The sequence below is a fragment of the Microcebus murinus genome, chromosome 11 (assembly GCF_040939455.1).
Source record: "Microcebus murinus isolate Inina chromosome 11, M.murinus_Inina_mat1.0, whole genome shotgun sequence".
NCBI classification, from domain to species: domain Eukaryota; kingdom Metazoa; phylum Chordata; class Mammalia; order Primates; family Cheirogaleidae; genus Microcebus; species Microcebus murinus.
Window position 1 is genome coordinate 47843921 of NC_134114.1, and position 16963 is coordinate 47860883.

Genomic DNA, 16963 nt, shown 5'->3' on the forward strand with positions numbered 1-16963 from the left:
CTTGTGCCTAATTATTAACTGGGATCTTTACTTGTTCTGAGCTTACACTGCAAAGTGGTTTTTTCCTCCCAGAGTCTGGAAAGAACAATGAAAGAAAAGGCGGTCGATCTCGTTCCCACTCTCGCTCAAAATCCAGGTCTAGCTCAAAATCCCATTCTAGACGGAAAAGATCACAATCGAAACACAGGTGAGAATTTCTATCATATTTAAATAGTTTTTTTTTTTTAGTTTTGTATTTAAAATAGTTAAGATTTTATGAGTTTTTTTGTCAAAATACTAAATTTAGAAATTTTAGTAGTGTTCACCTGGACGTGTGGTTACCATTAAATATTGCTCTAATTATAATACCATAGTTTAAAGAATGAAATTTTGTCTAATATTTAATGTTTAATATTTCAACTAATTTTTAGTTTTAGAAGTTGGGTTTTTGTCTAAAGATACTTTATTTCTGAGTTTTCTGAGAGTGAACTAGTCTTTATATAGAAGTCACAGAAACTCTTTTTATTCATCAGATCAAGAAAAGGGAACATATTTAGTGTCCATGCTGAAAATATTATTCATGTTGTAGGTTTTTTGTTTTCTTTTCCCAGTCCACTCCAGGTCTGGGGAGCACCACCCCCAGATCTTGGTTTCAAGCAATTCCCTACCTCCAGTACCATGTTTCCAGTGGAACACTTTGAGTCCTTGGTACTTCTGGTGATAGGAGCCTCCTCTGCCTGCTTTTAGACTTGAAACACAGGAGTAACTTGCAGTTTTAACTCCAACTGGTGTACTTTTCCTAAGCTCAGTTTCTGTTCTGTTTATCTCATTTTTGATCATAGCTTTGTCATTTTGGTTTTATTTATTTTTTCTTTGTGTTTGGTGCAAAGAGGACCTCAAAATATAAACTTGTGACACGATCTTGACTGGCAGTACCCTAAAAATCATGTCTAAGTTAAAAATTTTGTCTTTAAGGTATGGAGGGCAACTACTGTTGAAATGTGAAAGTGTCTATAGTGGATCCTAATTGCATATTATGTGTACTCATACATGTACTCATACTTATGTCTTGAGAAAGGAGGGAGGGAGGGAGGAGTGTATGTGCATGTTATGTGCATTAAAGAAGGGGAAACGTTTCAGGGGAGGAAAAAGAACCAGTGTGCTGTACATTGAGCCTCAACATCAAGCTCAGTTTAGTTTGTATTTCTGTGATGATTAAGAAAATTCGGAGAATGTAATAGGAAAATAGGATGTTCTTTCTTTGATTCTAGTGAACTGTACTTCTGGTTGTACTGGTGTATACATTTATGTTATTCTTAGTCTGCAAAATCTCCTTTGGAATATGGTTTTACTATCTCAATATTCAGGGTCTTATGGTAAGGCACATTCAGAACCAAGCGAAGGAAATTGTTCATGTACAAGGAGTAAGACAGTGCAGCAGAAGCCAGAATTGGAGAAGGAAAGTAGAACAGAGCAGCAGTGGTACTAGCCTATGGATATCTACATATGTTGACAGGATGTGGTGAGGATAAAGGAGATCAAGGAAATGGGCTGAAGAGTAATAACTTCCTTTCTGAGGAAAAAAAGACCAATGACCCGAATCTCATTTTTGTGTTGATTTTTAACAGAGCTAAGTTCCAAGGAAAAAACCAAAACTTGGTAACATCATTGTTTCTTTGATAATCTGTGTGAAGCTTTATGTGCATATTGAAATTATGGCAAATAAGTTAGCTGTCGACTTTAAGGGTTTCGTTTTTATTTTAAGTATATTTGGCTATTTTCCCCTTCTAAGGGCTAGTGGGGAAGGGCTAGTGGGGAAGGGGTTATTCAGGCTAAACTAAAATCTAGTGATTACTGTTCTCATTCATGGGAGTACATTCTCGTAGATATGTCTGTATAGCATTAGAAATTGTTAGCTCTTGGCGTACATACATACATATTTTTGTCAGCATATTCTGTTTTTATACATGCATATGGAAACCTTGACTAAGCTCTCATAAACAAATACTAATGCAAAAAAGGATGAGTTCTCTTTAAAGGAGGAAAAAAAATCCTTTACCTAAAAACATTTTGCTTAAGAGTCCTGACCTAGAAGGACTCCAACCCCCAGGAGCCTGGGAGGGAATGACAGGCCTTTCTTGGCTTTTCCTCCCATGGTAGTGGGAGTTGATGTCCTTGGGTCTTGCTCTGACCTATTAGACTTAGCAGGAGTGAGGGTTACAGGAGCCCTTTCTCTTAAAGGCCCAGCCTCTTATACCTTTTAACCATCTTCATATGCTTCCTACCTTCTAACCACCCATACAACCTTTCTCTATTCCTTTCCATTTTTACTGTAAGAAGGAGGAAAGGGTTTCTTGTTACTGTGACCTTGCCTAGGACTGAGGAATTGTGCTTCCATTTTGTCCAAATTTTGATACATGTTTTATTAATAGAAACAGTGTTAGAAAAGGTGTGTAGCATTATAATTGTTGTATTTTTAAGTTAAGTAACTTTACAGACCAGCATAAACTAGACATTTTATAGTGATTTAATGGAAAACAACTGATTTACAAATGAACTTTGATGCAACATAATGGTAAGTTGCTATTTATTTATAGTTTAATTAAAAAATACAGTTTTGCATTATTCAAAACAATGGGAATATAATTTCTCATTAAAAAGTGGGAATTGCTGATGATAAGACAAATCTTTATCTTTTGTTGGATTAGATCTGCTCTTGACTACTTTTAGCATTCTTAATCAGAAAACTTACTAGAGTGGGTGAGATAGAGACATGAAAATATGTAATGTCGAAATTAAAATGTAATAGTTACCCTTGAGCAGTGATTTTTGAAATCTTAGGACCTACAGGGTAAGATGAGAAGCCAAGTGATCAGTGCTTTTTTTTTTTTTTTTTTTTGAGACAGAGTCTCACTTTTGTTGTCCAGGCTAGAGTGAGTGCCGTGGCGTCAGCCTAGCTCACAGCAACCTCAAACTCCTGGGCTCAAGCGATCCTTCTGCCTCAGCCTCCCGAGTAGCTGGGACTACAGGCATGTGCCACCATGCCCGGCTAATTTTTTTTTTTTTATATATATATCAGTTGGCCAATTAATTTCTTTCTGTTTATAGTAGAGACGGGGTCTCGCTCTTGCTCAGGCTGGTTTTGAACTCCTGACCTTGAGCAATCCGCCCGCCTCGGCCTCCCAAGAGCTAGGATTACAGGCGTGAGCCACAGCGCCCGGCCTTTTTTTTTTTTTTTTTTTTTTTTTTTTGAGACAGAGTCTCACTTTGTTGTCCAGGCTAGAGTGAGTGCCGTGGCATCAGTCTAGCTCACAGCAACCTCAAACTCCTGGGCTCAAGCGATTCTGCTGCCTTAGCCTCCCGAGTAGCTGGGACTACAGGCATGTGCCACCATGCCCGGCTAATTTTTCCTATATATATTAGTTGGCCAATTAATTTCTTTCTATTTATAGTAGAGACGGGGTCTTGCTCTTGCTCAGGTTGGTTTCAAACTCCTAAACTCAAACGATCCGCCTGCCTCGGCCTCCCAGAGAGCTAGGATTACAGGCGTGAGCCACCGCGCCCGGCCTGTACTTAATTTTATAAAAGATGTTTCTTTGCTTAATTAAGATGGGAAAGCACTGCTTTGAGGAAAACAAAGAATTATTTATATTTTTAGCAAGGATAATTAGAACAGAAATCTGTATGTTAAGACTTTTTATTAAGGCACATAGAAGCAAAGGCACTTTAAAAGAGTACCCTATGTGGATATCTATAAATGGACTAATAATATTCTGAGGTACACAGTTTTGCCTTAACATCTACTCCTACTCCTTTACCTTCGTGTCTCTTAAGTTACTAATGATAAAGATTTCAATAAACTATGAATTATCTTGTATTACAAATGTGACAGGAAGACAAGTGTATTATTTTAAATCCATATAACAAATGATGTTAGAAAGCACATTTTTAAATTTTTAAAAATTTTATTTTAACTAAATTATTTTTTAGAGACAGGGTGGTGTTCTCTTGTCCATCCTGGTACAGGCAAGTTCTTGCTGTGTTGCCCAGGTTGGTCTTGTACTCCTGGCCTCAAGCAGTCCTCCCATCTTGGCCTCCCAAAGTTCTGGGATTATAGGTGTGAGCCACTGCTTCCTTCTGGCCTGGAAAACAAATTTTGACTAACTGAAAAATGTGCTTAAAAAATAAGATTTCGTTATTAATTGAGGATTGTAAAGAGATTATTCTGGTTCATGGTTGTACCACAAGCATGGTTATTTAAGTATATCTCTTTTATAGATATTTGCTCTAACTTAATTTATTAAAACATGACTATCAAGAGGAGTTTTAGTTATAGAAAGCATACTTGTGGAAGTGCACTTGACCTCCTTAGAATAAATATATAATTTAAAGATTACATTTCTGTTAATTTTTCATGATGATGATATTGAGAATTAAAAGTTTCAAGCATTAATTTGTGCTAGAGACTGATAGGCAGTTTTATATATATTCTCAGACTTAATCCTCATGACTACCCTAGGCGATGTAGGTATGATTCTTACTTCACTTTATAGATGAAGAAACTCAGGCTTAGAGAGCATTAAGTGACTAGCCAGAGTTCTCACAGCTAGTGTGTGGCAGAGCTGAGTTTCAGAGCCAGATTGTCAGACTCCAAAGCCGGTGAGTCTAATCACTTTGCTATTTAAGTTGTGTGCATCTATTTTGTTACATTTGAATGCTTAGGATACCTCCTTATGGAGGAAAAAGAATAATTTTAAAATAGTTATTTCAGTGGGGGGGGGAGGGCTAGTCAAAATTGGAAACAACAGTTGTTCTTCTTGCAAGAATTCCAATAATAGTTTCTTTTAATATGGGTTGAGTCTCCAAAATCTGAAAATCTGAAATGCTCCAAAAATCCAGAATTTTTTGAGTGTTGACGTGATGCTTAAAGGAAATGCTCATTGGAACATTTTGGATTTTTGGAGTTTTGCATTTGGGATTCTCAACTGGTAAATGTATACATTGTAAATATTCCAGAATTTAAAAGAATCTGAAATTTCAAAGACTTCTGGTCTGAAGCATTTCAGATAAGTGATATTCAACCTGTAGCTATGATTATAGTTAAAGCTATAAAACCCCAAAGCATTGCAGATCTAACATTTGATTTTATCTAGTTTTAACTTATGAGTAATGGTTTTTATTTTCCTGTCACACTAGCCACCATCATTAGTAGTGTGCTTCCTTTATATATTCTTGTATGTTTATGACAAACAGCACACAGCCATTTGAACTATGTAACTACTACTCCCTGTTAAGATGCATTATAACCAGATTACATGCAAATCAAGAGCTGAAGACAATTTATGGTATGAAAACGTGGACCATGGGAAAAGTTTTCTATACTAATTTGAGATGTATGATTAGCAAAAGAAAGCCACACCTGAAAATATAAACTTAAGTCTGACACAGGAAATAACTGTTAAATTCTTTGTTTCTATCTCTGCAGTTTAGACAACAAAAATATCTGGTAAAGTTTCTAATAAACTTATTTCAGATAATCCTAATGAAAGCATTATATAAGAGAAAATTTTAAAATATTCATAAATACTTTTAGGACGGATTAAATTCTCTTCTTTGAAAGGCATCTTAAATTTTTAAAAATTGAAATTCTAAGAATAAGTTTTGATATTCTAACAATTTGTTTTTCTTTAGGAGTAGATCCCATAATAGATCACGTTCAAGACAGAAAGACAGACGTAGATCTAAGAGTCCACATAAAAAACGTTCTAAATCAAGGGAGAGACGGAAGTCAAGGAGTCGGTCACGTTCACGGTATGTTTTAGAGAAATTAAGTGTAATTTTTTTTTTTTTTTTTTTGAGACAGAGTCTCGCTTTGTTGCCCAGGCTAGAGTGAGTGCCGTGGTGTCAGCCTAGCTCACAGCAACCTCAAACTCCTGGGCTCAAGCAATCCTCCTGCCTCAGCCTCCCGAGTAGCTGGGACTACAGGCATGCGCCACCATGCCCGGCTAATTTTTTCTATATATATTAGTTGGCCAATTAGTTTCTTTCTATTTATAGTAGAGACGGGGTCTCGCTCTTGCTCAGGCTGGTTTCGAACTCCTGACCTTGAGCAATCCGCCCGCCTTGGCCTCCCAGAGTGCTAGGATTACAGGCGTGAGCCACCGCGCCTGGCCAATTAAGTGTAATTTTTTCATTGGCTTTACTTGTTAAAAATCTGGTGTAGTTTAGGCTTTTAATGAGTAGTAAATTTTTTTCCTGATTGTTTTAGTGATCTAGGATTAATATTGATTGCCATTGAATTGAATCGGATGTCAGTATCACTCACGAGGTTTCCAAACTACTCAATTCACCTTGATATAATTGCTTCATTTAGTGGCTTCTTGGATACCTGAATTATATAAAAATGTGTATGTGATGTCTATAGCCATTATAAATTGTTTTGTGTTGATAATTGTTGAGGTAAAAGAGGGTGGTACTTTTGGGGTGTGGAATGATTTTATGAATTTATTTTTGTTTGTTTTTCAAGGGACAAGAGAAAAGACACTCGAGAAAAGATCAAGGAAAAAGAAAGAGTGAAAGAGAAAGATAGAGAAAAGGAAAGGGAAAAAGAGAGAGAGAGGGAAAAGGAACGTGAAAAAGAAAAGGAACGAGGTAAAAACAAAGATAAAGACCGGGACAAGGAACGGGAAAAGGACCGAGAAAAAGACAAGGAAAAGGACAGAGAGAGCGAGCGGGAAAAAGAGCATGAAAAGGAGCGAGACAAAGAGAAGGAAAAGGAACAGGACAAAGAAAAGGAACGAGAAAAGGACAGATCCAAAGAGATAGATGAAAAAAGAAAGAAGGATAAAAAATCCAGAACACCACCCAGAAGTTATAATGCATCAAGAAGATCTCGTAGTTCCAGCAGGTTTGATAATGCTTAATGTTTTTACCAAAGGGTTTACTGATGACTATAAAAACAACTTTTCACTGAGGGGGGAAAGGTTATTCTGTCTAAGTGGAACCAGTATGGTAGTACCAGGTAATATCAGAACATTTTCCCCTAATTACAGAGTAAACATTTCTGTAGCAGAGGGATTGCCACTGTATTAATCAACTATTTGGAAGAAGAGATGATATTGGGCAAAATTATTTTTAAAAGTTTTAACTATCCTTTGTAACCCACTATTTTAATCTGGCTAAGTGTTGTTATTAATATTGTTGTTATTTTCTTGGCAGGTGGGATGGTAGTGGAACGTATTTTCTTTTTAAAGAGTATAGAATTGACCTTTAGGCTTCTATATTTTTTTGGAATGATATGGTGAATTTTTTTTTTTTATTTTTTTTATTTATTTTTTTTTCTGAGACAGAGTCTCACTTTGTTGCCCAGGCTAGCGTGAGTGCCATGGCGTCAGCCTCGCACACAGCAACCTCAAACTCCTGGGCTTAAGCGATCCTCCTGCCTCAGCCTCCCGAGTAGCTGGGACTACAGGCATGTGCCACCATGCCCGGCTAATTTTTTCTATATATATATTAGTTGGCCAATTAATTTCTTTCTATTTTATAGTAGAGACAGGGTCTCGCTCTTGCTCAGGCTGGTTTCGAACTCCTGACCTTAAGCAATCCACCCGCCTCGGCCTCCCAGAGTGCTAGGATTACAGGCATGAGCCATCGCGCCAGGCCGTGAATTTTAATATGCAAAATTTTTTCTAAAGTTGCAGTGTTAATAACCTTTTTTTTGTCATCTGAGTTATTTTTTAACTCTATTTTGTTGACTGCATCACATTTAAATTTTAGTTCTCTTTTATTTGTCAGTTTTAACCAGGGGTCGTCAAACTTTTTAAACGGGTCCAGTTCACTGTCCCTTAGTCCGTTGGAGAGTGCGCACTGTGGGCCCTGGAGAGTTGGCTGCTAAGCTGGACAGGCATCGGCGCCAAAAACACCTGGCAGGCCAGATAAATGTCCTTGGCGGGCCGGGCCGTAGTTTGAGGACTCCTGGTTTTAATGGTTAAATTTTCTTCTTAGGACTGTTCTCTCAATTTGTCAATAGGTATGCCACCAGGTGGCAGCAAGTTGCCATAGTAACAGCTGCAAATTGAGAACCAACTTTGAGATTTGAATATCCCTTCAGATGATATGATGACTATAAATAAATGGAATTTCCTAACTTATGTTTATCGCATTTTAAAATATTAAATATACATATATTTTTAGCAAGGTTTAAAGGTACTTTAAAGATTATTTTATAGAAAACAATTTGAGATGAAGGAATGTATATTCCTTAGATTTTAAACGTATGTTTTGATAGTTTATTCTTTCTTTTTTTTTTTTTTTCCACTTTCTATTTCACAGGTGAATGATAGTTTATTCATAATACTAGCCTTTGACCAGGTAATGAAAGATAATTGCAGGCATTTATTGGGTACTTTACTATATGCTAGATACTGTCTCAGATTTTTTCATGTCTCACCTTATTTAATCCTCACATAGAAGACTATCATCATCACTGTTTAATACACAAGGAAACTGAAGCTTAGAGGAAGTTTTTTATCCACCCCTATACTTTAATATCAGAAGTATAGTAGTTCTTTCTCTTCTTCATAGAGATTAAGTTTGAAACATTTTAAACTAGTACTTGATACCTGCTTTTTTCAAAGCTGCCTCAGAAGCATAAAGTTGAAAGTAATAGTTTATGTTAAAGTGGGGCTCAAAGTAAACAGGTCATTGTAGGATTTTTGGCACATTGAACCAAAAATTGAAAAATTGGTTTAACCTCTGCTGTGGGTATCATTTGAGCCTTATAACTGTACTTTTACTGTAAAGTGATTTTATTGATTGTGTGTTAGTCATGCCTTTTTGTTTATGTGATTATTTAGGAATTACCCTTTACAGCACCAAATAATGTTTTGATTCCTTTTTAATAACGTGAATTTACTTTTTCTGATGATTTTGAAATGTTTGATTTTTTTTCATGGGCCACTTTAAGTTGCTTGGTGTATAGGAAAGTTCAAGTGTTCACATTCAGTCCTAAATATATTCTTAAACAGCCTCTGGGACCTGAAGAATAAAAGATGACTGATATTATTAGTTCATGTTTCAGCAATTTAGAATGTTCCTGCTTTCAGAAGAGCTTGTTAAAGAGCTATAGTCTCTCATCTTTTTGCTTATTAGATGCTCTGATTTATTAAATGGGAAATATTTTAACTACTCAGAAAAACAGTCTACTTAATATTTTAATTTTCAACACTGTCTCTTAATCTGATTTGTAATGAAAATTTTATTATTTAAAAAATGTTTAATGCTTAAAAGTTATCGTCAATAAAGGTAAGACCAAGAAAGGGAAGGAGAGAATATTTATTGAGTACCTACTATGTGCCAGACTGTCTGCATGGTACTTTCCAGGTATTATCCCATATCCTCAAAACAACTCTACAAGGCTTGAATTATTAATTATCTCCATTTTGCTGTTGAAAAAACAGACTCAGGTTAAATAACATGACCTTGGTTGTTGAGCTACTAAGTTGTGTAACTAAAATTTAAATAAGTCTAACCAACTCTAGTAATCTTTCTCAAGTAATTGATTGTCTAGATTGCTGTCTATTCAGCCTTAGCTCTTGTTATTATCACCTAGTAGTAATTAGACATCCACCTGTACATTGTGCTTTCTGAAGACACAAGTGAAGAATTACACTGATCAAGGCAGAGCCATTTTTTGTAAACTTAAAGTCTGGATTATGCTGACATTCTCATGCAGTGACAAACTTTTGGTTCTTAGTTATAGATGGCATTGAATGAAATATTCTCTAATTTCCACATTAGTTAGGAAATAATGATTTTGGAATATCTGGGAATAAAAGTGGGTAATGGAGGAGAGAGCCTTAGGTAAAGTTGGAATTTATTTATTTGTGTTCTCAAAATTCTTGAGCTTTTATAAAGTCTTTTACAAACATCTGTCATATGTACCTCATGGGAGCATTATTTAGTTTTTTATTTTATAATTGAAAAACATAGAGAAAAGTTATTAGTCTCTTATTATAAATTTACTGGGGTGATAAAGAGAACTTGAATTCTAGAGGATTTGGTTCTTTCAGCCATGTGGTCACTGATTATCAGATCTCCTTGTGAAATAGATGATTGGATACATTAGTCATTTAATAGAGCCTCACACCTCATCTCCTAAATTATAGACATAGTGAAGTTCATTGTTTCTAAATTGACTGCCCTTATCAATGAAGTAATTTAGAGTACTCATCATTTGCTAATATGTTAAGCAAAATAGTTTTTAACAGTAAACATTGTTAATTTATTTACTAATTATTTCTTTGTCATTTTAAGTCCCAGATTTTAACTTTTTAACTTATCTAAATATCTTGTTTATTCAATTTCAAATTAGTTGAACAACAATAATGAAATGGTAGGAAGTTGGAGGGAAAAGCAATTTCTCTATAATGATACAATGTAAATACTTTGTAGAGCCCTTCTAAAAATACTTGGATCTAGACAGTTTGCATTTTGCAAACTTATCTTTCAGTTTTGAAAAGGGCCTGTTAACTTTGTTACAAAATAATCCACAGTGGGGCAGCAAGGAGCTAGATGGGTGACAAAGGATCTGATGAGCAAAACATGTTTTAGGTGCTAAGAAAGAACATAATTAACTTGAGAGAAACTGAAACATTAATATTTTTTCTACTCAAGAAATTATTATTCAAGTAAATCAGATGAAAAGGACATCCTCTACCCTAGTTTCTAATATGAAATGATAGGTGATATTTTCCTCAATCAATGAAATTTCCGGTTCATAATGTGACCTGCCCTAAAATTAGATAATAGACCATGTTTATCAAGGACATGAGTTTTAACTGGCCTCTAAGGAATACTATTCATTGGAGCATATCAAGGACCCTTTTGCTATTATATATTTGAATTGCTGTTTATTTCAATTACTGTTTTCTGAAATGACTTTTTTGGCTTTCAGAGAAAGGCGTAGGAGGAGGAGCAGGAGTTCTTCAAGATCACCAAGAACATCAAAACCCATAAAAAGGAAATCTTCTAGATCTCCATCCCCTAGGAGGTAGGTTGCAAGCATGTGCTAAAACTAGAGAGGAGGAAGCAAGCAGGAAATATGAAACATTTTTAAAAAATTCTCTTTAATCTATTAAACTTTATCTTTTGAATGAGTAATATATTTGCATCATCCAGAAGTTAAATAATACAAAAAGTTACACTTTGAGAAATCTTACACTTATGTGCTCATCTACTCTATCCTAATAAGTGATGACTTTTATTAGTTTCTTTGTACATCCTTCCAGTTTTTATATACAGATACAAGATGAGAATGTATCATTTTTTTCCTTATATCAAAAGTAACATAAAATATACACTGTTGTACACTTGATTTTGTCACTTAGCTACCAGGAGATCTTTTCCATACTGGTGAAGAGAGCTTCTTCACTTCTTTTTATAACTGCATCAGTTATAACTGCATTGTATGGAAGTACCTTGGTTTATTTAACTAGCCTGCAGTACAATGAGTTTTTTGAATTTTCCTACTATGAATTATATAATACTGTAATGAACAGTTTTGGATTTAAATTGTTTTGTTGTGTGCAGATGTGTAGGAAAAATTTCCAGAAACAGCATTATTAGTTTAGAGAATGAGTATGTTTGTAATTTTCAGAGATATTTCCAAATTCCTCTTCATAAGAGTTCGCAGCAGTTTGCACTCTACCCAACTATGTAATGAATTGTTTTTTCCCTATAATCTTCAGGGTATGTTATTTAAAAAAAAAATGGATATGTTTTTCATTCCATCATCTGCTTAACTTTTGCTGTTGAATTTATGAGACTTCTTTCTAATGGTGGATGAGGAGAGCAAGTGGCACAGTAGGTTATTTGAAGTTCCAAGTTTTGCTAGTAGTCATTCAGCCCTTCCTGGGAGCCACATTCAATTCTTTTTAATTCTTTTCTTATTTATTGCTTTGGAAAAGTTTGTAAGAAAATACTATTTTGGTTTTATTTTATCCTAATTACAGTTAGATAAATCTTGGATATTTTAAAACTAATAAACTGGCAATGCCAAATTGTGTTTTCTGTGAATACATTGTGGCCTCTGCAAAGAAGACTTGTGTAACTTTAAAAAACTGAGTAAGGGTGGAGTAGGTTGTATTATATGACTCACTTATATTATTTTGTCAAACCACTTTACTGGTAGGTATACTTATTAACAATTATTTTAGATACCCTGTGTGAGATAAGGATATTTTGTCAAGAATATAATAAGTTTTTAATTTCTTAGAAGTTAATTGACATATCAATATTCTTATAGCAGAAATAAGAAGGATAAAAAGAGAGAAAAAGAAAGGGACCACATCAGTGAAAGGAGAGAGAGAGAACGTTCCACCTCTACAAGAAAGAGTTCTAACGACAGAGATGGGAAGGAGAAGTTGGAGAAGAACAGTACTTCACTTAAAGTAAGCAGCTGTCATTCAGTGTCTGGGCATTGAGACTGTCCTTTATTGCATAGAAATAGTTTTATTTTATTTTTTTTATTTTTTTATTTTTATTTTTTGAGACAGAGTCTCACTTTGTTGCCCAGGCTAGAGTGAGTGCCTTGGCGTCAGCCTAGCTCACAGCAACCTCAAACTCCTGGGCTCAAGCAATCCTCCTGCCTCAGCCTCCCAAGTAGCTGGGACTACAGGCATGCGCCACCATGCCCGGCTAATTTTTTCTATATATATGAGTTGGCCAATTAATTTCTTTCTATTTATAGTAGAGATGGGGTCTCGCTCTTGCTCTGGCTGGTTTTGAACTCCTGACCTCGAGCAATCCGCCCTCCTTGGCCTCCCAGAGTGCTAGGATTACAGGCGTGAGCCACCATGCCCGGCCAGAAATAGTTTTAGACTAAAAGGTTTTTAAGGGAAATAGTGTCTTGTACATTGCTGGTATTTTTAAATTTTTGCAATTGATAATTTTTTTTTTTTTGAGACAGCGTCTCACTTTGTTGCCCAGGCTAGAGTGAGTGCCGTGGCATCAGCCTAGCTCACAGCAACCTCAAACTCCTGGGCTTAAGCGATCCTGCTGCCTCAGCCTCCCGAGTAGCTGGGACTACAGGCATGTGCCACTATGCCCAGCTAATTTTTTGTATATATATTTTTAGTTGGTCAATTAATTTCTTTCTATTTTAGTAGAGACGGGGTCTCCCTCTTGCTCAGGCTGGTTTCGAACTCCTGACCTTGAGCAATCCTCCCGCCTCAGCATCGCAGAGTGCTAGGATTACAGGCGTGAGCCACCGTGCCCGGCCTTGATAATTTTTTTAAAGTAAATTTTGGAGAGATGTGAACCAATTAAAATGGAAACAATTGTATTCCTTATTTTAGACAATCATAGCATGGCATGCAATACAAACATTTTTAGAAATCTATAGATAACAAATGTATTTGATTTTATACTGATAAGCTTTCTACCTTATACCATTTTCCTCAATATGTGTTTTAGCAAATTTTTTGGAAAGACTTTCTGTTAGCATTGGTTTTGTAATATGTAGTTAAAATTAGGTTTGTTGAGTTACAATACTTAATGGAAAACGAAATTCCACCAAGCAAGATTTTTCTTTTTTTTTTTTGAGACACTCTCACTCTGTTGCTCTGGGTAGAGGGCATTGGCATCTGAGCTCACTGCAACCTCCAACTCATTGGGATCAAGTGATCCTCCAGCTAATTTTTCTGTTTTTAGTGGAGATGGGGGTCTCACTCTTGCTAAGGCTGGTCTTGAACTCCTGAGCCCAAAGCGATCCCCCCACCTTAGCCTCCCAGAGTGCTAGGATTACAGGCATGAGCCACTGCTGCCCAGCCAGTAAGCTTTTCCTTGGGTAAATATTTTAAGAATTTGTGAATTATGTTAATTTCCTTATTATACTGGTGTAGTATACTTGTATTTGGAAGTTAATTATGTGTTCTTGAGGTTTCATCTTACAGATTTTATTTACTCTTATGCTGATAATTTTCAATTACATTGATAGCATTTATTGAGCATTTACTATGTGCCAGACATTGTTCATTTTCATTTAATTCTCTATTAAGCTGAGGGCAGAATTTGGAGAGTTCTTGAGCAGTTCTTTTATTAGGAGGAATAGTGACTTCTTTTTCTGTATTCCCTTATTTTTGCTTCTTTGATATCCAGGTTACAAATCTATCCTGGCATCTTTGGAAACTGTTTCTTTCAACAGATCTATCCCACTTTTTCAAGTCTATCAGTAACATTTATTGAGTGCTTCCTTAGATTTATGTTTACCTATTAGATTCTAATTTAATTTCTATGTATTGTACATCTTTTTTGAGAATACAAAGGGCAAATTGATGGTGTGTGCATATTTTTATATGAAAAAGTACTAGGAGAAAATATCCAGTTTTATTAATTCACAAAAGATAAAGTTACATATTTTAGCCATAATAGGCGACTCTTGAGGAAAATATTAAATGTATGCCTTAATATTCTTTGTAGGAGAAGGAGCACAATAAAGAACCAGAGTCAAGTGTGAGCAAAGAAGTAGATGACAAGGATGCACCAAGGACTGAGGAAAACAAAGTACAACAAAATGGGAATTGTCAGCCAAATGAAGAAAACCTCTCAACCAAAACAGAAGCAGTATAGGACCAACAAGTGTACCTTTACACTCAGTGCTGGAATAAAATCCAAAGCTTTTAATTTTCTCAACAAGATGTAGACATGGAAGAAATCTAGTTGAGCATAAAGATAGGATCTAACAGCTTTTACAGTTGTTAGGTGACACTGTGGCCATCTTGTTGCTGAGTAAGAAAATAAAGCATGGACATCATGAAAACAACAGATGTTACCCAAACTCATCTTCTAAAATCTGTGCATTTCCATGGTGGCTGACACACTCGTCATGTGGTTTGTTAGTGTTTGCCAAGAACCATTGCAAATAAATCGAACATCAAAGAACCAAATTTGTACCATCCCTAAAGACTAGAGATAAGCATTGGAGGCTGTTTAAAAAATGCTAGTTACTGAATTTTGTATTGTTTTACCTTTTTTTTAAAAAAAAAAATTCAGTATATACAGTTTGATGATGTGCTTGAAATTGGTGCAAACATATACACATCCTTGTAAGTGCAAAGTATGTAAGAAGTTTTAACATTTACTTCACAGGATTTACAGTGATTGTGTTAAATTCTCACTATTGTGTTTTCTTTTGCTCACTGTTTAGGACAATGGTTTTTTTAAAAATAGTTTCGCAGATTAAAATTGCTTAAATAAGTGGATTAAAAATACAACTGACAATGCATGTTACTGTTCTCTTTCAAAAGGAAGAAACAACTGTTGAATACTAATAATAATGTATTAGTATTCAGTGTTTAGAATTGTTGGGTGTACCCACAAAGTGAGCATTTTTTTGAACTTTCTTGACATTTCCAAGCTTATTATGAATAATACTGCAGTGTGTCTTGTCAGCTGTAGGTGGCAAAGGTGCCCTTATAAAAAGGAAACTGGGTTTTCAAAATGGGCTATGGGAGCACAAGCTGAAGCTTTAGTGCCTTCTACAATGTGGTATACTGTTTTCTAGAATTTTATATGTGCTAGTCATTCTCAATCATATGGAATCTAGATGGATATTTCATTCATACCCATAGAGAAGTGTGCAAGTGGTATGTCAGAAGAGCTTCTTATGTATTTCACCTAATAAGAGAAGGAAGTCCTGTTTTCAAGAATGGCTTTATTTCGAGTCATACAGTTTTGGGACCATCAGTTTTATACTGTGATAATTGAAAATGAAACATGTTCTTATTTTTCTTAAATCAGAGGAAACCCTTTAGTTGTCTACATTGGATGGCCTTAATTATTACCTCTCAATCATATTCTCATAAATGACGTGCAGAAATTATACTTTAAGGGAGGACTAGGGCTATACAGGAGGTTATTTGTTTTATGTTTAAGGATACATTTACTTGAGTTTATCTTATAGGTCATCCATCATTCTAAGGCTCACTTTTTGCAGAAAGTATGCTAATAGAAAAATGACAACATTGCTGTTTTTCCCCAGACTATATAACTTGTCATTTCTGAACTCTTCATTGTGGTTATATTTCCCAAAATGTAATCTTTTAATTAGCATGTTACTAAAAAAATCAAGTACTTTAATGCAATCTAATACAATCAAATTACTCAGTTGCCTTACCTCATGGGAAGAGTTACTTTTATAGATTTAAAAAGCTGAGTAGCACGTTAGTTACTTGGTTTCAACTTGAGTTTTCTTTTAATGTTAGTACTATTAAAACTTAAGTATTTGGCGGAGAATGGAAAGAGTTGCCCTTATTGCAAGTAATGAAGCCTGGTTTGATTATGAAGCTGCTTAATCACTCTTCATGTGTTCAAAATTACTGTGTTTTTGTTTTTTCCTTTTTGTCACTGTGTACATTAAAATTTTGGAAAATGCTTTACTATGTAAAGTATAAGATGGTCATTTTAATCATTCAACCACATACGGTTGGCTGGTAAGGCTTATTCTGATACAAGAATGCTTGGGTGCATATGGAAAGATTGTGAAAGAGTGTGTGTCTTGCATCAACAGCTATCTTATTTATGATATGTAAGTAGCATAGAGCAAATGTTTGAATCTTTGTTATTTTTAGTACTGTTGCTCTAATAAAGCTAAGTATTTTAGAGGAAAATATTTGTTTATGCATTTCAAAACATTTTAGTTTCATCCTACTCTTGTTTTAGTTGGCATAGAGATTGTTTTGACGTGGAGAGTGTGTTTGTATGGTGTCTATAAAACAGTCATTTAATGTTTGAGTGTTTTTTTTTTGTGCTCTGGACTCTATTAAATATTTTTTATGTTGGTTATTAGCATTCAGTTTGGTTTATGCTGCTAATTATTTTTCTTGCTGATACTTATTCAGCTTTAAAATAACCATACTAATCTTAAAAGACTCTGACTTGTAAAAGCAGAGAATGAGGAATACAAGAGATCTGGAGAAAGTGAAAT

General features: G+C 35.1%; 1 protein-coding gene across 3 annotated transcripts in view; it reads left to right on the top strand.

Moving 5' to 3' along the window:
- The window catches only part of SREK1 (splicing regulatory glutamic acid and lysine rich protein 1), a 36157-nt gene extending 19511 nt beyond the window's left edge, over positions 1–16646 (top strand). For 2 of the 3 annotated variants that reach the window (XM_012784107.2, XM_076008060.1), the window contains 6 exons: positions 73–187; positions 5671–5790; positions 6506–6886; positions 10934–11029; positions 12284–12428; positions 14458–16646. In XM_012784107.2, the coding sequence (XP_012639561.1) occupies positions 73–187; positions 5671–5790; positions 6506–6886; positions 10934–11029; positions 12284–12428; positions 14458–14607 (1007 nt within the window). In that variant the 3' untranslated portion in view covers positions 14608–16646. The remainder of the gene's footprint in view (positions 1–72; positions 188–5670; positions 5791–6505; positions 6887–10933; positions 11030–12283; positions 12429–14457) is intronic. The other variant, XM_020290005.2, reaches the window with a different exon arrangement.
- Positions 16647–16963: the final 317 nt, after the last annotated feature.